This window comes from Bombina bombina, chromosome 1 (genome assembly GCF_027579735.1).
Source record: "Bombina bombina isolate aBomBom1 chromosome 1, aBomBom1.pri, whole genome shotgun sequence".
Classification (NCBI taxonomy): domain Eukaryota; kingdom Metazoa; phylum Chordata; class Amphibia; order Anura; family Bombinatoridae; genus Bombina; species Bombina bombina.
This window is the reverse complement of record NC_069499.1, coordinates 798,045,557-798,065,343: the sequence shown is the minus strand read 5'-3', so window position 1 is coordinate 798,065,343 and position 19,787 is coordinate 798,045,557. Positions and strand designations below refer to the sequence as shown.

The following is a 19,787-nucleotide window of genomic DNA, read 5'->3' as shown; positions in this document are numbered from 1 at the left end:
TTCCCTGAGACAGGTGATCATGAGACAACCACCAGAAAAGAGAGTCTCTGGTTTTTTGGTCCATTTGAATTTGAGGAGATAAATCTGCTCAGTCTCCATTCCACTGTTTGAGCATGCACAGTTGCAGTGGTCTGAGATGGATTCGGGCGAAAGGGACTACGTCCATTGCCGCAACCATTAAACCAATTACTTCCATGCACTGAGCCACGGAAGGCCGAGGAATGGAATGAAGAACTCGGCAAGTATTCAACAGTTTTGACTTCCTGACCTCTTTCAGAAAGATTTTCATTTCTACCGAGTCTATTAATGTTCCCAGAAAGGGAACCCTTGTGAGCGGGGACAGAGAACTCTTTTCTACGTTCACTTTCCACCCGTGAGACCTTAGAAAGGCCAGAACGATGCCCGTATAAGCCTTGGCTCTGTGAAAGGACGACGCCTGTATTAATATGTCGTCTAGGTAAGGTGCTACTGCAATGCCCTGCGGTCTTAGTACCGCCAGAAGGGACCCTAGCACCGTTGTGAAAATTCTGGGAGCAGTGGCCAACCCGAAAGGAAGGGCCACAAACTGGTAATGTTTGTCCAGAAAGGCGAACCTTAGGAACTGATGGTGATCTTTGTGGATAGGTATATGTAGGTAAGCATCCTTTAGATCCACGGTAGTCATATATTGACCTTCCTGGATCATCTGCAAAATTGTCCGAATGGTTTCCATCTTGAAAGACGGAACTCTGAGGAATTTGTTTAGAATTTTTAGATCCAAGATTGGCCTGAAAGTTCCTTCCTTTTTGGGAACTACGAACAGTTTGAGTAAAAGCCCAGTCCTTGTTCTGCAATTGGAACTGGGTGTATCACTCCCATTTTTAGTAGATCATCTACACAGCATAAGAACGCCTGTTTCTTCGTTTGGTCTGAAGACAAAGGAGAAATGTGGAACCTTCCCCTTGGGGGAGAGTCCTTGAATTCTAGAAGATACCCCTGAGCAACTATTTCTAATGCCCAGGGATCCGGAACGTCTCTTGCCCAAGCCTGAGCAAAGAGAGAAAGTCTGCCCCCTACCAGATCCGATCCCGGATCGGGGGCTACCCCTTCATGCTGTCTTGGTAGCAGGAGCAGGCTTCTTGGCCTGTTTACCCTTATTCCAACCCTGCAAGGGTTTCCAGGTTGCTTTGGGCTGGGAAGCGTTATCTTGCTTTTAAGCAGCAGAGGTTGCAGCAGGTCCGCTCCTGAAGTTGCGAAAGGAGCGAAAATTAGCCTTGTTTTTGGCCTTAAACAGCCTATCTTGTGGAAGGGCATGGCCCTTGCCTCCAGTAATATCTGAAATAATTTCTTTCAGCTCTGGGCCGAAAAGGGTTTTCCCCTTGAAGGGAATATTTAACAGTTTTGTTTTGGACGACACATCCACCGACCACGATTTGAGCCAAAGCGCTCTTCGCGCCATGATGGCAAAACCTGAATTTTTCGCCGCTAGTTTAGCTAATTAGAGAGCGGCATCAGTGATAAAAGAATTAGCCAGCTTTAAAGCATGAATTCTATCCATGACCTCATCGTATGAAGTCTCCCTCTGGAGCGACTCCTCCAGGGCCTCGTAGTTACCGGAATAATGCAGGCAATTGGTTGAAGCAGAAAACCTTGCTGAACAAAAATTTTCTTCAGCAATCCTTCCATTTTTTTATCCATAGGATCTTTGAAAGCACAACTGTCCTCTATTGGTATAGTTGTACGCTTAGCCAGTGTTGAAACAGCCCCCTCTACCTTAGGGACCGTCTGCCACACGTCCCGCCTAGGGTCGATTATGGGGAACATTTTCTTAAAGATAGGTGGGGGAACAAAGGGTAAACCTGGTCTCTCCCACTCCTTAGTCACAATATCAGCCACCCTCTTTGGGATCAGAAATGCCTCAGTGTATACAGGGACCTCTAAATATCTGTCCATTTTACACAATTTTTCAGGGACCACCATGGGGTCACAATCATCCAGCGTAGCTAAAACCTCCTTAAGCAGGACGCGGAGGTGTTCCAGCTTAAATTTAAACGCTAAGGAATCTGATTCTGCCTGCTGAGAAACTTTTCCTGTGTCAGAAATTTCTCCCTCAGACAGCCCTTCCCTCACTGCTATCTCTGAGTTTTGTGAGGGTACTACAGATAAATTATCCAAAGCTTCAGATTGCTCATCCTCTGTATTTAAAACTGAGCTATCGCGCTTTCTTGGAAAAACTGGCAGTTTGGATAAAAATGCTGCAAGGGAATTATCCATTACTGCTGCTAATTGTTGTAAAGTAATAGGGGCCGATGCGCTAGAGGTACTAGGCATCGCTTGCGCGGGCATAACTGGTGTAGACACATGGGGGGAGGAAGGACTATCCTCATTACCCTCCGTTAAGGAATCATCTTGGGCAGCATTTTTAATTGTCACTGGATGATCTTTAAAATGCTTAGATGTTTTTGCACACTTTAAACATAAATGCAATGGGGGTACTGCCATGGCTTTTGAACATAAAGAACAAGGTCTATCTGTAGGACATGTTTGACAGACTCAGACAACACTAGAATATTGAAAAAAAATACTTTTTGAAAAAACGTTACTGTCTCTTTAAATAATAAAAAGAAAAATAGAAAATCCACAGCACCACGATAAATTTTCAATGCTTTATTGGAACATCTTTATCCCATGCAGGTACAAAGTAGGTAGGCAGCCTACCTACTTTGTACCTGCATGGGATAAAGATGTTCCAATAAAGCATTGAGAATTTATCGTGGTGCTGTGGATTTTCTATTTTTCTACATATTATATAGGTTGACAGTCCCTCTTACCACCTGCACCTGTGTTACTGTGGAGCTGTGCACTGTTTGTGTGTATTCTTTTAAATAATAAAAAGGCACACACTTTTTTACCAAATCATCAAAAAACTTCCGATCGTAATGAAATTTTCACCACATGATCCTAATGCCTTGAAATGATTGTACACAAGTTTTCAAATCGTTTAACTCCTTAATGCCCAAACCGGAGCAAAATGAAGTAAATACCCGGTTTAACCCACTACAGTACTATGCCACAGTCTTTGCTGTGGCTTTACCTTCCTTTAGGGTTAATTGCAGGTGTAAATTAAGCCTCCCTGAAGTCCTCCTGTACTCTAAAGGCTCTGCACATGAAGCTGCGTGGAGCTGTGTTGCAAATCAACTGCGCAATTGAGGCGCGAAAATGAGGCCCCGTCCTTCCTACTCCAGAGTTATGGGGCCTTTCTGAGTCAGATTAGCTGTGTTATAAAATGCCAGGCGTAAAAAAGTCCCCAAAAAGTGTTTCCAACGATTAAAAACGCTTAATAAATGTAAGATTACTTTAATAAAGTAATCGATTTAGCCCATCACAGTGCCTGTCAGTATTAAAGCCAGCATCATTCTATACTGTGTCTCAGAAAATGGCTTACCTTCCCTCATGGGATATCTGTCAGTCTTCTAGCATTACCAGGTCTTGTTAGAAATAATGACTGAACATAACTTAAGCAGTATAAGCCTGCAAACTGTTCCCCCCAACTGAAGTTCTCCTGTACTCAACAGTCCTGTGTGGGAACAGCAATGGATTTTAGTTACAACATGCTAAAATCTTTTTCCTCTCAGCAGAAATCTTCATCACTTTCTGCCTCAGAGTAAATAGTACAAACCGGCACTATTTTAAAATAACAAACTCTTGATTGAAGAAATAAAAACTACAAATCTAACACCACATACTCTTTACCCTCCTGTGGAGATGCTACTTGTTAGAGCGGCAAAGAGAATGACTGGGGGGGCGGAGCCTGAGGGGAGCTATATGGACAGCTTTGCTGTGTGCTCTCTTTGCCACTTCCTGTAGGGATTGAGAATATCCCACAAGTAAGGATGAATCCGTGGACTGAATACACCAAGTAAGAGAAAACAATTTTATAGTATACTGTCCCTTTAAATGGTGAGGAATGGTAGCAAATTGTCTTAACAGAGGTCAGAGATTAGCCAATCCCTTGCACTGTGAATGCTGTATAAAGGTGGGTTGAATATGCACTACCTTACGCCAGATAGACAGAATCAAAACTAAACCTGACAGGAAAGGTATGTCCATTATTATATTATAATTTGTTTATAAAGCATCAACATATTATGCAGTGCTGTGTCTAGGAGGAAGAGAGACTCTCTGGGAGTGTCTCCAAGACACCACAAAGTAATACCAGTTACTGAAGATGGTATCACAAGGCACTGAAATATAATATCTGTATCTAACTTTTCATTGGAATAAGAGAGAATAAACTAGACAAGCCATATTCTCGTCAGTAATGGTCAGTATTGCTAGGAAACTACAAGGAGTTCACTCACCTCAGACATGCAGACATGTATTCGGAGCTCAGACGGCTCAAGAGAGCCTCCCAGAAAAATTCCAGAGAGTGAGAAACTGGAAGAGATGTTCTACATTCATGTAAATGGATGGAGAAAGCAGCAAGTCCTACAATGTGTGTGTCACTGAGAAGGTTAGCCTAAAATAACAAAATACATGAGGAACATCATTATAAGAAATACTAGGAACAGCAAAAAGAGTTATTTGCAAAATTTTAATATATCACTAGATGCTATTTAAAAGGTCAAATATAAAAGCTTAAAGGGACATAATACTCATATGCTAAATCACTTGAAACTGATGCAGTATAACTGTAAAAAGCTGACAGAAAAATATCACCTGAGCATCTCTATGTAAAAAAGGAAGATATTTTACCTCTCTACTTCCTCAGCTCAGCAGAGTAAGTTCTGTGTAAAAACTTATACTCAGCTGCTCCCAGCTGCAGGTAAAAAAAAAAAAAAATGAAGAAGAAATGAACAGCAGTCAATCAGCATCAGCAGTGCTGAGGTCATGAACTCTTTTACTATGATCTCATGAGATTTGACTTAACTCATGAGATTTCATTGTAAACTTCCTTACACTGAATAGGGAAATAACATGAGAGTGCACGAGGCTCAATCCTACGGCTGTCCCGGGACTGACATACTGATTTGCTGCTTAGAAATCCTTTACAATGGGATGTGGCTACTGAGGAACTTTTGAGGTAAAATATCTTTCTTTTTTACATAGATGTTCAGGTGATATTTTCTAGTCAGCTTTTTACAGCTATACTGCATCACTTTGAAGTGCTTAAACATTTGGGTATTATGGCCCTTTAATCATTGTCTGCCTATAGATATTTTTCAGATGATTATAACAACAAAAAACCTTATAGGGCTGGTGTGATCGGAGAGAAGAGCTCATTTACTGTAAATTCATCTTGTCAGGACTTATATTTACTTTCACAAGTATTATTCAAGGGACACTAAAGTCAAAATGAAACTTTCATGATTCAGAAAGAACATGCACTTAAAAAACAAACAAAAAAAACATGTGCATGAAGAGTTAACAGTATATATGTACATATAGGGGGCAGGGCAAATGGAAGTATGAAATCTTTCAGAAAAAAAAAACAATTACTCATATGAAATTCAAACTAAGTGCTTATGCATTGTCTTTTTATTATGCATTTGCTGATTATGCAATTATCGTGTATTTAATGGCCCTTTAACTGTAACAAACACTGGAGGTGCACCTATTTTGCCTTCACTAGTTTTTATGTTGACAAATAACCATGTCATGTGAAACTAATACACACACACATGCATTTGTGTTCTGGAGTTCTCTGCTTAAAAGAAGCATCAATGAGCAGTAGAAGATATTTTCAAGCTAATTTTCCAGCAAAATCCTCAGATGATGTCTACCACCCCTGTGTGTTCTCGCACTCTGATTGGGAATTACTGGGCATAATAAATCCTTTTGTTAATGGGATTTTTACAAATAGCAGCTGTTAAACATCTTTCAAATATTTCTTTGCATGGTTTTGAATCAAACAGGAAGTGCATGGTTTTGCAGAACTGATCGGGATTAATTTCTCATGGCTAATTAAAACAATCTCTAAACCTCTGACTTCCTGGTAGTATAGCTCAAGGCAGCAAAATAAAACATTAAAAATTAAACAGAGTCCTTGGGCATGTCAGGAACATTGAAAACCCTGATGTAAAATCACATCAGCAGCAAGAAACTTAAATATATAATTCAGTAGACACATTATTTTTGGAAGTGCAGGTGACCGACTGTGTTCAAGTCTTGAAAAGGGGAGGAAGTAAGGAATATATCATTAGCCAAAGAGTTACAATTCAATTTCTATTTAAATGCTAGGACACCATTGAGATTAAATGGATTTTGTAAATCTTTCTGTACAGTGGCATTTTCTTATTCAGTTTTCATTTGGATTGAATTTCGTATCATGTAAATTTATGATAAAATTATTGTTATATATGCATACATTTTGGGTACTAAAAAGAATACTAATAGTAATAATGTTAATATCCAGTCTATAAGGGTTTTTAAACATGTGCAAGTGTTATATGTAAAGCATTCTCAATTTCAATTAGTGATTGTAAAGTTTCTAATAACAGTGATCAAGTGCAGAGGGTGGTTACAGTCCACATTAAAAGTAGCAAGGTACCATGCATAAAGATATATCCTGTAGTTTTACTAGAAGTACACACGTCCACAAGCATTAAAAAATATTTAAAATCAGGAAAGAAACAATTTTTTTGAAAACATAAAAATATATTTTATCAAAGACATATGAAACATTGATCATTTATGTTAAATCAAAGTAAATATAAAAACAGCATTCAACTTATTTGTTTTCTTGCAAAAAAAGCATTTAGAATGCAAGATAAGGAAGCAGACATGCTGAGAACACAAGTTGCATTCTGCCTCTTCTGAGCATGGGCAAGAAACTGAATTCCTGTTTCCCTAGCATCCCCTGAATAGTTCCCCAGCCTCCATTTAAAGTGCAACCAAGAAATTTCCCCTTTTTTCTTTTAAATATTAAACTCAGGACAGCAAAGAAAGACATAGGAGAGATTTCAAGAGAAGAGCTCAACCAGGGAGAAATCAATGTCTCAATAATTTGTTTTATTGCAAACAACCACCCAGTAACATTCTCTTTCAGCCCAATACTTTTTCACTGAAGTATATCATTCTGGGCATAAGGAAAACAAGGATGTATTCTGAGAGCATAGAAATCTAAAAACATAAATTATGCTTACCCGATAATTTCATTTCCATCTGTGGGAGGAGAGTCCACAGCTTCATTCATTACTTGTGGGAATTAAGAACCTGGCCACCAGGAGGAGGCAAAGACACCCAGGCCAAAGGCTTAAATACCTCCCCCACTCCCCTCATCCCCCAGCCATTCTGCCAAGGGAACAAGGAACAGTATGAGAAATATCAGGGTATATCAGGGACTCTCCTTCCCACGATGGAAATAAAATTATCAGGTACGCATAATTTATGTTTTCCATCTAAAGGGGAGGAGAGTTCATGGCTTCATTCATTACTTGTGGGAACATATACCCAAGCTTTAGAGGACACTGAATGAAACCGGGAAGGGTAAAAGGCAGACCCCTAATCTGGGGGCACCACAGCCTGTATAACCTTTCTCCCAAAAACAGCTTCTGCAGATGCAAAAACGTCAAATTTGTAAAACTTTGTGAAAGTATGCAAGGAGGACCAGGTAGCCGCCTTGCAAATCTGCTCCATAGAAGCCTAATTTTTGAAGGCCCAAGATGAAGCTACCGCTCTAGTGGAATGAGCCGTAATCCTCTGAGGAGGCTTATGTCCCGCTGTCTCATAGGCCAAGAGGATCAAGCTCATCTGCCAGAAAGACAAAGAAGTAGCAGAAGCCCTCTGACCCCTGCGCTTCCCTGAATATACAACAAAAAGAGATTTAGATTGTCTGAAATCCTTAGTAGCCTGAAGATAGAATTTCAAAGCACGAACCACATCCAAATTATGAAGCAACCTCTCCTTAGGAGAAGAGGGAACAACTATTTCCTGATTGATGTTACGGTTAGACACCACCTTGGGGAGGAACCCCAAGCCCGCGTGAACAGCCTTATCCGCATGGAACACCAGATAAGGAGACTCATACTGCAAGGCCGCCAGTTCTGAATCTCTGCGTGCCGATGCAATAGCCAACAGGAAAAGAACCTTGCAAGAGAGAAGTTTTATGTCAAGAGAATGCATAGGCTCAAACGGAACCATCTGCAGAACCTTAAGTACCAAGTTTAAGCTCCAAGGGGGAGCAGACTGCCTAAAGGCGGGCCTGATTTGAGACAGAGCCTGTACAAAAGATTTAATGTTAGGGAGCTCAGCGAGTCTCCTATGCAACAGAACTGATAAAGCCGAAATCTGTCCCTTTAGGGAGCTAGCGGCCAGACCCTTATCCAAGCCTTCCTGGAGGAAGGTCAAAATCCTGGAAACCCTCACCTTGTGCCAGGGGATCCATGACTCTCACACCAGGACAAGTAAGCTCTCCACACCTTGTGGTAGATGCGTCGAGTAACTGGCTTCCTTGCCTGAACTAAAGTGTCAATCACACTTTCAGAAAAACTTCTCTTGGTCAATACTAAGCGTTAAATCTCCATGCAGTCAGCCTCAGAGATTCAAGATTTTGATGATGAAAGGGACCCAGGATGTGGATCGCAGAGAGTGAACAGTTGTGGGTTTCCGCCCACTCCAGTATCCGAGACGCCTCCCTCATTGCCAGAGAGCTCCTCGTGGCTCCCTGGTGGTTGATGTAAGCCACCGAGGTGATATTGTCCGCCTGGAACCTGATAAAGCTGAAGGCTCTCAGCCGATGCCACGCCTCCAGAGAGTTGTAGATCGCTCGAAGCTCCAGAATATTTATTGGAAGAAGGGCCTCTAAACGAGACCACTTCCCCTGTGCCATCCAAGCACACCAAACAGCTCCCCTTCCCGCTAAACTCGCGTCTGTGGTAACAATCTCCCAGGACAGTCTCAGGAAGGATGTCCCCATGGACAGGTGATCCGGGCGGATCCACCAGGAAAGGGAAATCGGAGTCCACGCATCCATGTATATCGGCTGCGACAGATCAGAATGATGGCCGTTCCACTGTCTCAACATGCAAAATGAAGAGGTCTGAGATAAAATCTGGCAAATAAAATGACGTCCATGCTGGAGACCATGAGCCCAATCATTTCCATGCACTGAGCTACAGATGGTCTCACCGAAGACTGAAGGGTAAGACAAGTAGACGCCATCTTTGTGCATCACTTGTCTGTGAGAAAGACCTTCATGGAGTCTATGATCGTGCCCAAGAACTCCACCCTGGTACTGGGAACCAGAGAACTCTTCTCGAGATTGGCCTTCCAACCATGAGAGTGAAGTAACTGCAGCAGGACCCTGGTGTGGGCCTCTGCCAGATGGAATGACGGCGCCTGAACCAGGATTTCGTCCAGGTAGGGTGCCACCGCAATGCCCTGGGATCTGGCAACTGCTAGAAGAGCCCCCAGGACCTTCATGAAGACTTTCGGGGCTGTCGCCAGACCGAAAGGGAGAGCCACGAACTGGAAATGCTGATCTAGAAAAGCAAATCTGAGGAACCTGAAATGGTCCCTGTGAATCGGAACATGAAGGTATGCATCCTTCAAGTCTATAGAGGTCATTAGCTGCCCCTCTTGAACTAGGGGCAGACTGGATCTGATCGTTTCCATTTTGAACGATGGAACGGACAGGAACTTGTTTAAACATTTAAGGTCCAGAATCGGGCAGAACGTGTCCTCCTCCTTTGGGACCACAAACAAACTGGAGTAGTACCCTAGACCACGTTCTGCCTGGGGTACTGGTACGACAACCCCTAGAGCGGAAAGATCCTGCACACAACTCAGAAAGTTCTCTCTTTTTTCCGGCCTTGAAGACAAGTTTGACAGAAGGAATCTGCCCCTGGGCGGAAAAGACTTGAACCCTATCCTGTAGCCCTGGTCGACCACCTCCGGAACGCATGGGTCCTGAACATCCTGCAACCAGGCGTCTAAGAACAGAGACAATCTGCCCCCCACTTGGTCCGCAGACCAGTCGGGGCCGCCCCTTCATGCGGACATATTCTTGGCGGGCTTCTTGTGCTGCTTAAGCTTCTTCCAGGCTTGAGCAGGCTTCCAGGCACCCTTGGATTGGTCCGCTTTTGCGGTGGGCTGAGTGCGTTGTGCCTTATCCCTGCGAAAGTGACGAAAATTAGCACTCTTAGGCTTTGCCTTCTTATCCTGGGGAAGGAAGGCCCCCTTGCCTCCTGTAACTGTGGAACAGGATCTTGCCCTTGAAAGGCAAAGACAACAGCCTCGTCTTAGAGGTCATGTCCGCTGACCAAGATTTTAGCCACAGAGCTCTGCGTGCTAGAACCGAAAAAAAACTGACACCTTGGTATTCAGGTGGATAATCTGCATATTAACGTCACGAATGAAAGAATTGGCCACCTTTAGGGCCCTAATCTTTTCCTGCACGTCTTTGAAAGAGGGTTCACCCTCAATTGTATCAAATAATGCATCGCACTAATATGACAGCTCCAGCTACCGCCGCTGCCGGTTGAAAAACAAACCCTGTGTGTTAAAACATCTTTCGGAACATGTTTTCCAGCTTCTTATCCAAAGGCTCCTTGAACAAAGAACTATCCTCTAAAGTAATCGTCGTGCGCATAGCGAGCGTGGAGATGAACCCATCCACCTTGAGAATGGTCCCCCACTCTAGCTGGGCCTCCGGAATGGGGAAAAGCTTTTTAAATTGAGAAGGGGAAAAGGAAGAACCTAATCGCTCCCACTCATTCTTAATAATGTTCGCCATCTTGACAGGAACCCGGGAAGGTCTGGGGAACCACCCTGTCCTCAAACCTTATCCAACTTAGGAATGGAGGGCTCCTCTGGTAGTTTGGGTTCCGCAACCTCCAAGGTAGCCAGCACTTGCTTTAACAAAAAACGCAAGTTCTCCATCTTAAACAGAAAACTGGGTTCCTCCACTGACGGAGGTTTAGATGACACTGACTCCGACCCCGAAAGGGTCTCTTCCAACGCGTCGGATTGGGCCTCATCATCGCACCACCCCTCTGGGGCGTCTGACAGACAACTCCTGGGTTGGGCCGCTATGAAAAGCTCTACGCGGCAAAGCATGGATCACCTTAGCGACTGCCGTTTCAAGCTGGTCCGCAAAGTCCGGCGGCCAAGCAATTTCCCCCGAAGGGGTAACAGTCGGACCCTGGGGCGCTGCATGTGGTATAGGGACGCCAATGGGGAACGCACCTCATGGGACGAAGACCCCTCAGAGGTGGAAGGCTCAGTAGTGTTAAACATTCTCTTATGTTTGGAAGTCTTAGCCTTCTCAAGGCATTAAGAACACAGTTGCGCAGGCTGGTCTACCAAAACCTCACAATAAACACAGGTATAAGACTTAGATAAAGAGGGAGTACCCTCTAACGCGTCAGAATCCTACATAGCTTTTAGAAAAAAAGACTAGAACAGGCATCTTTTTAACCACCAATGGCTGGGGCACTCACCACCTCCTAGGAACCGGACTCAGAAACCGCTTTGTCTCCTCCATCCCAGATCAACACGGAAGTGATGAAGCCCCACCCGGTCACAAGGATGATTATGCAGGACTGCCCCTGCCGATGAGAAAGCACGCCAAAACCGTGCAAAACTCCCGGAAGAGAACCTGTCAGTTCCACACAATGCCTGAGCCGCGCCACTGCTCAAAAATCCCTTCATAGGAATATTACCCCTTGATTCTATAAAGATAAAGGCGCCACACTGTGGCCCTGCTTCTGTGTATCATCATGTAAAAATGAAACAATCTTACCAGAATCTACGCCATGGAACAGGAACACGGCCCTTCAAGTGTGACAAGTAGCAGCTGCGCTCTTGACATGGACTTGAGAGAAGAAATCAATCTGCGAAACCCATCAACACCAATTGCTAAGGAGCTGTTAATATGAGTCGGGATGGTGTTGCAAAGGGAAGCTCCCCTGCATCTCCGGACTCTAACGTTCACCCAGGCCCTCAAGTTGAACTAAAAGGGCTACTTAAACTCCTGTCCCATAGCGAAGGGTAGAACCCCTCATAAGAGACCTCCGATATTTTGGCACCTCTCTGCCACCTCCTGTGACAAAAGGTAAAGAATGACTGGGGGATGAGGGGAGTGGGAGAGGTATTTAAGCCTTTGGCTGGGGTATCTTTGCCGCCTCCTGGTGGCCAGGTTCTCAATTCCCACAAGTAATGAATGAAGCCGTGGACTCTCCACCTCTTTAATGGGAGGAGATTCCACTGCTTCATTCATTACTTGTAGGAACAAATACCCAAGCTCTAGAGGACACTGAATGAAAAAAACGGGAGGGTAAAAGAAGGCGGACCCTAAACTGCAGCATGCAGAACCTTTCTCCCAAAAGCTGCTTCCGCAGAAGCAAAAACATAAAATTTAGCAAAAGTATGTAAATAAGACCAAGTTGCTGCCTTACAAATCTGCTCCATAGAAGCCTCATTCTTAAAGGCCCAAGAAGAGGCCACAGCCCTAGTTGAGTGAGCCGCAATCCTCTGAGGAGGCTTATGTCCCGCTGTCTCATAGGCCAGACGGATAATGCTCCTCAAACAAAAAGACAGTGAAGTGGAAGAGGCCCCCTGCTCTTCCCAGAATACACAACAAATAAAGACGAAGTCTGTCTGAAATCCTTCGTGGCCTGAAGATAAAACTTCAAGGCCCGAACCGCATCCAAATTATGAAACCTTTCCTTTGACGAAGAATGGTTAGGACACAAGGAAGGAACTACTATTTCCAGATTGATGTTGCGATTCGACATGACCTTGGGAAGAAAACCCAATCCAGTGCGAAGAACAGCCTTATCAGCATGAAAAACCAGTTAAGGAGGCTCACATTGCAAGGCCGCTAACTCAGAGACTCTGCAAGCCAATGCAATAGCCAGTAGGAATAGGACTTTCCAGGAAAGAAGTTTAATGTCAAGCGCATGCATAGGCTCAAACAGAACCCTCTGAAAAATCTTAAGAACCAAATTTAAGCTCCAAGGAGGAGCAGAATTTCTAAAAGAAAGGTCTGATCCTAGACAGAGCCTGAACAAAGGACTGAATATCAGGAAGCTCTGCTAGCTTCTTGTGTAACTACAGATAAAGCCGAAATCTGACCCTTTAAGGAACTGGCAGCAAGACCCTTATCTAGTCCATCCTGGAGAAAGTCCAGAATCCTGGATACGCTAACCTTGTGCCAGGGATATCACGTTCCTCACACCAGGACAAGTAGGTCCTCCACAACTTATGATAGATGCGCTCAGTGACTGGCTTCCTGGCCTGAATGAGAGTATCAATCACTCTCTCCGAAAATCCTCTCTTGGCTAAGACTAAGCTCAACAGAAGCATCGTTTAATGAAGATGATTGACGGAAATCCTTAGATTCCTGTAAGTAAAACTTTAAGGCACGGACCACGTCCAGGTTATGTAATAGATGTTCCTTCGTAGAAGATGGATTAGGACACAAGGAAGGAACAACAATTTCCTGATTAATATTCTTATTTGAAACAACCTTAGGAAGAAATCCAGGTTTGGTGCGCAAAACCACCTTATCAGAATGAAATATAAGATAAAGCGAATCACATTGTAATGCTGAAAGCTCCGAAACTCTTCGAGCAGAATAAATAGCAACCAAAAAAAAAAACTTTCCAAGATAGTAATTTAATATCTATGGAATGCATGGGTTCAAACGGAACCCCTTGAAGAACTCTAAGAACTAAATTCAAACTCCAGGGAGGAGTAAATGGTCTAAATACAGGCTTAATTCTTGTTAGAGCCTGACAAAAAGACTGAACATCTGGAACATCTGCCAAACGTTTGTGAAGCAAAATTGACAAAGCAGAAATCTGTCCCTTTAAGGAACTTGCTGATAACTCTTTCTCCAAACCTTCTTGGAGAAAAGACAGAATCCTAGGAATCCTAACTTTACTCCATGAGTAGCTCTTGGATTCACACCAATAAAGATATTTACGCCATATCTTATGATAGATTTTTTTAGTGACAGGCTTACGTGCCTGTATCAAAGACCGAATCAGAGAATCCCCGCTTAGATAAAATCAAGCGTTCAATCTCCAAGCAGTCAGCTCTAGAGAACTTAGATTTGGATGTTGGAAAGGTCCCTGAATGAGAAGGTCTTGTCTCAAAGGAAGTTTCCACGGTGGCAGAGAGGACATGTCCACTAGATCCGCATACCAAGTCCTGCGTGGCAACGTAGGCGCGATCAGGATTACTGAAGCTCTCTCCTGTTTGATCCGAGCAGGCTTCTTTGAGGTATTGTTCCTTATCTAAGATCACAATAGAACCCCCTTTATCTGCATTGACAATTACTAGATCAGAGTTGTGAGTAGTGCTTGAATTTCAACTATTTATGCCCACTATGATATATGTTGAACTATGAGTGAGTTTGTATATGCACAGGGTTTATCTATGGTTGATGGTATTATGATTAACTGGAACTAATCTTTTATACTTGTTGCTTTATACATACACATTACCATGGATATAGACGTGTCTATGCTGAACCCGTCAATATGTAAATAGATTCTCTTTTATTCATTTATTTCAATATGATTTCTTAAGGTACTACAGTTTTACCATTTTCAATATATGTATTGTATGATTTTAAGTTTAGTGAAAGTTGTTAGAAATAAATGTATTATAAGATAATGTGTATTAGATAATATTGTCGAAAATAAAAAATGGCTCTGCATGGGTTAAATCCTTTGTTTACTTTCTGTAACCTGTGATTGGTCTCTGAGAGCGCCTCCCATTGTGAATATAACAGCTGTCAATATGCTTGATTCTCAGCTCTGATGAATTGCCCTTGAGGCAGGAAACGCGTCAGCTGCAGCACCTGTTGGCTGTGCCCTTGAAGTTCCTAATTTTTGTATCTAATAAATGAATGTTTTAAACTACAACAATCTCTCCTAGCTCACTGAATGCAGAGACCACAACTTTTGTTGCTTCTTTTGGATACGTTAATTTGTTTAGGGCAGAGTGGAGAACCCCAGTGGTCTGCTTGCTTTAGCCAATGACGGCCAATTCAGTGTCAGCACCAGAACGAGGCTACACGCACAGTGTGAGTTGAGCACAACACGCTTCTAACACTGAGGAGATGAACTATTAGCGGAGGTGAGACCGGAGACTCCAGACGGAATTCAGCTTTTATGTGGTAAGCCAGCGTTCATTTACTTTACTTGTAAGTCTTACACAAGTCGAATACTACCCCTGTGGAAGCTGCTATAGTGGGACTCAGAGTGAGTTTAATTTCACGGGAATTATGTGTGTATACAATCATTATTATTATTTACTTTTACTATCTGTGAAACCGCATTAGTGCGACTCAGAGTCAGTCAATTTCACGGGACTTGTCTGCATATACAAGTATACATATTCTCTGATCTACCCTGTCTGTGATTTTGATGAATTTTATGCAGCAGTATCTAACCCATGCAGTGCTGGTACGTGTACCGCAGAGGATATCTGAAGTAAATACCTATATCCTACAGGGGGAGGCTAAGCACAAGTCCCTGTGACGCCTGATGGTTGTGAGGGCTGAAGACCCATAGGGAAATACTGTGCACATAACAGGGTATTAATCCTTAAACCCTGCATCATTCAGCTGCTGTGAAATATCTTCTGTTTTCTTTCTGAATTATATGTCCCAGGGATAAGGGCCCTTACATTGGTCTGAGCTCTGAAATTTTAAAAGCAAGTAGCTTTAACACCTCTATTCTCAACCTTGTCCTTAAAGGCCAAGAAAACTGTGAAGAGATAGGATGGAATTTACGCTTGTGTGGGGTTCTTAGCCTCTTCCTAGTGGCGGGAATTATACCCCACATGTTATGGAGAACAACTATCATCATTATAAGAAAGAAAAAAATATTTAATGTGACAAAAGAAAAGAATTAGAAATAGCTGACATTAACAGTGACATGGTAGAACATGTAAACATCTTTTAATATTTATGATTCATTTAACAAGATAAACCGTCAAACCTATATCTACCAGCCTTCAGCTAACCTTATGTTAAAGTTATGTGTAGTGCAGCTAGAGTTTATCTGGTTCAACAATAATATACATACTTCTTAATCACAAACACCTACCTGATGGCAGAGAAGCTGCAAAATCCGTCTTAGTACTGCAAAGAGAGCCCTTATATTACCACACAGCATTTTCACATACAAGGATGGCCAGGGTCCCTGACTGTAGGAAACATAAAGAACTTGATTAAATGCACACAGAATACTAACCTGTGGGTGGTGTTAACAATACCTTAGAGGTAATTGTTACCTGTCAGGTGGATTAGAAGATGAGGCAGTCATAACACACTGGCAAAAACAGGTCAGGATAAGGTCAGCAACCTGAAAAGACATACACCTCAGTTACACCAAAGGAAATTATACAAGGGAATAAGTAGTGCCCAAAAGAATCCGAAATTCAACCTGGGGGAAAGCACACATGCCCATTAATTCATTAATGGTGATGCAAACTCCAGATATGGGAAAACCTAGCCTTGGTCCACAGATATAAATTTAGTGAGACATGAGTCTCCTTCTTTGCAAAGCACTGCATACATACTCAGACAAGCACGCATACTCACTTTCTCATCCTGGAGTTCCAGCATCGCTACAGAAGCAACCAAGTCTGGAATAGTAAAAACTCCTTCAGCTTTTTCACTCCCTATTACTGCAGCCAGCCTATCAGAAATCACAGCCACCTGAGATGAAACATCTGGAAAAAATGGAAAGATAAACAGGAATTGGCACAATATAATATATAGAAGAAAGGAGGGAAAGAGGAAATAATATTGCATACAACTAGTGGAAAGGTAAGAAGAGTATACATCTTCTTGGAACTTAGAAAGCAGTTACATTTATTGGAGTAATAAAATAATCAGAGTAAAATTATACCAGAAGTGGTTTATTTCTATATTAGTCTGACTGGAAACCAAACAAATGTACATGAACATCCAAATATTTCTAACGTATTTAAAAGTTAGTATTTTTTTGTTGTGCATATAATCTAGCAATCTGCAGTCTTGTAACCTTGTCAGTAAACGTTGTTTCACTCTTCCCTATTTGAGGTGTGGTTTGGCTTATACACACTGTCACTGTGTGCCCTATATAGCTGCACCAATTCCAATAGAAAAATTCTCCTGTAAAACTGATAGAAGAGGAGTTGTGAACTACATATGCTGAAAAATGAGAAAAGCTGCACTATTTATTGAAGCATTCTTCTCAGATATGAAGGTACATCATGCAGCTTACGGTTTGTGTTTAATATCCCTTTAAAGTGATGAATATGTAAAAGCATCTGCACTTCTTCAATCATAAAACAGTTTATCTGCGATAACCCAGTTATGTCTTTCAACAAGCAGCTTCCTAGTCCTTTCTCCACAAACCAAGAGATTCATAAAAATATGCTATTTGTCAAGTACATGGCTTTGATGTCAGAATCTCAAACATACACAGGGAAGACATATGTGACAATGTGGGATGTACATATACTTATCTTTCCTTGAGATTTAGTAGGTTTTAGCTAAAAAATATTTTTATTCCAATGGTTGTGGCATATTTCACAATAATTATACATTATTAGTAATGTGTGGCAATCCCTCACAGACAGTGATTTTATATTTTGAAATATTTTACTACACATATATAATCCCCCATTCACCACTAGTCATGGGATGCCGCCATATTTAAATTTGCTTTTTATTGCATTTCAGTGCTGACATGTTTGCACATGTGCAGCAATCGTCATTCAAATAACATAAGTTCCAAAATGGGGGCACTAAGAATTCAGAGGACATGAAACCAACATTTTTTTTTTTTATGATTCAGACAGAGCATGTGATTTTAAGCAACTTTCCAATTTACTTCTATTATCTAATTGGAAAGTTGTTTAAAATTGTATCCTCTATCTCAGTGTTTCCCAACTGTGGTCCTCAAGTACCCCCAACAGTCCTGGTTTTCATTATAGCTGAACCAGTGCACAGGTGAAGTAATCAGCTGATGGGTGAGAGCAGGTTGGTTACTGATCAGCTGATTACTTCATCTGTGCACTGGTTCAGCTATAATGAAATCCAGGCCTGTTGGGGGTACTTGAGGACCGCGGATGGCAAACTATCTGAATCATAAAAGTAAAATTTTGATTTTCATGTCCCTGTAAATGTATTTAGTGTAAAATGTTTTTTTGAAACTAAATGACAATTAGCACTCTGCTGTGAAGCTACTAATGACTTTTGTAAAACTATTTACAAAAATAAATGTTCCGCCTAAATTTATTACAGGTGAAAGTGTAAAACAGCATTCAACAGCTTTAAGTGCTTTGTCAATATTTCCTTGCATAACATATCCAACAAAGATTGGAGGACCGATAATTATACCTCATACCAGAGCTCTTGACTATGTAAAAACAATTTATGCTTACCAATAAATTCCTTTCCTTCCGGATAGGGAGATTCCACGGCTTCATTCCTTACTGTTGGGAAACCAGGAGGAGGCAAAGACACCCCAGACAAAGGCTTAAATATCCCTCCCACTTCATCATTACCCCAAGTCATTCTGCCGAGGGAACAAGGAAAAGTAGGAGAAACATTAGGGTATAAATGGTGCCAGAAGAATAAAATAAATAGGGGACCGTCCATAGACAAGAAAAAAGGAGAGAGGCCGAGGACTCTCCCGATCTGGAAGCAAAAGAAATTTATCTAGTAAGCATAAATTATGTTTTCCTTCCTAAGATAGGGAGAGCCCACGGCTTCTTTCCTTACTGTTGGGAGAACTATACCCAAGCTCCAGAACAAAAAGGAAGAGGTGAACGCTATTCTGAGGGCACCACAGCCTGTAAAACTTTTCTCCCGAAAGCAGCTTCAGCCGAAGCAAAAACATCAAACTTGTAAAATTTTGAAAAAGTATTTAAGGAGGACCAGGTAGCCGACTTACAAATCTGATCCATAGAGGCCTCGTTCTTAAAGGCCCAAGAGGAAGCCACTGCTCTAGTGGAATGAGCCGTTATCCTCTCAGGAGGACGATGTCCCGCTGTCTTGTAAGCTAAGCAGATGACACTAATTAACCAAAAAGATAGGGAAGTCAAAGGAGCCTTCTGCCTCTTACGCTTTCCCGAATAAACAACAAAGAGGAAGATTGTCTTAACTCCTTAGGACGCTGTTTTTAAGTGTACTTTTAAATACAATAGTCACTTTTTATTACGCTTGCTCTATTGCCTAATTATTATTCCATTACGTCTCCTATGGGGTCAGACTGATCCAGATTGATCCTCATCAAGTCTGCCAAGACGTCACTACACACCTCCTTTGGCCCGTTGGTGATCAGCCCATCTTCACGCCTCCCTGTTGTTGGATTGGTGCATTGATTCCATGTGACCGGCCCTGCGGCGTGCCTGGGAGTCTGTCGGGCGACTCTGCTGGTCCCGATCTGCTTTGTCCGGCACTCCGGTTGTGCCACTGCTCTTGTGAGTAGTCACATGCAAGGTTTTGCTATTGTTCTGTTTTAGCTCTCGTGCAGACAATATTGTCCTATTTGGCACCTCTTTTTTCTGTTCATGCAGGATTCCTCTAAACTCCTTAGGAGCCTGAAGATAGAACTTCAAGGCGCGAACCACATCCAAATTGTGAAGTAAGCATTCCTTCGATGGAGGATTAGGACACAAGGAAGGAACCACAATCTCCTGATTGATGTTGCGATCTGACACAACCTTAGGAAGAAAACCTAAATTTAGTATGTAAAACTGCCTTATCTGCATGAAAAAAAATCAGTAAGGGGGCTCAAATTGCAAAGCAGAGATCTCAGAAACTCTGCATGCAGAGGCAATAGCTAATAAAAAGA

The 19,787-nt window shown here is 42.3% G+C and overlaps 1 protein-coding gene across 1 annotated transcript in view; it reads right to left on the bottom strand.

The window, feature by feature from the left end:
• FANCA (FA complementation group A) overlaps nt 1–19,787 on the bottom strand; it is a 442,214-nt gene that overhangs the window by 273,744 nt on the left and 148,683 nt on the right. The window contains 4 exon segments of the mRNA XM_053699359.1: nt 4,341–4,498; nt 16,044–16,143; nt 16,231–16,301; nt 16,541–16,671. Of these exon segments, the coding sequence (XP_053555334.1) occupies nt 4,341–4,498; nt 16,044–16,143; nt 16,231–16,301; nt 16,541–16,671 (460 nt within the window).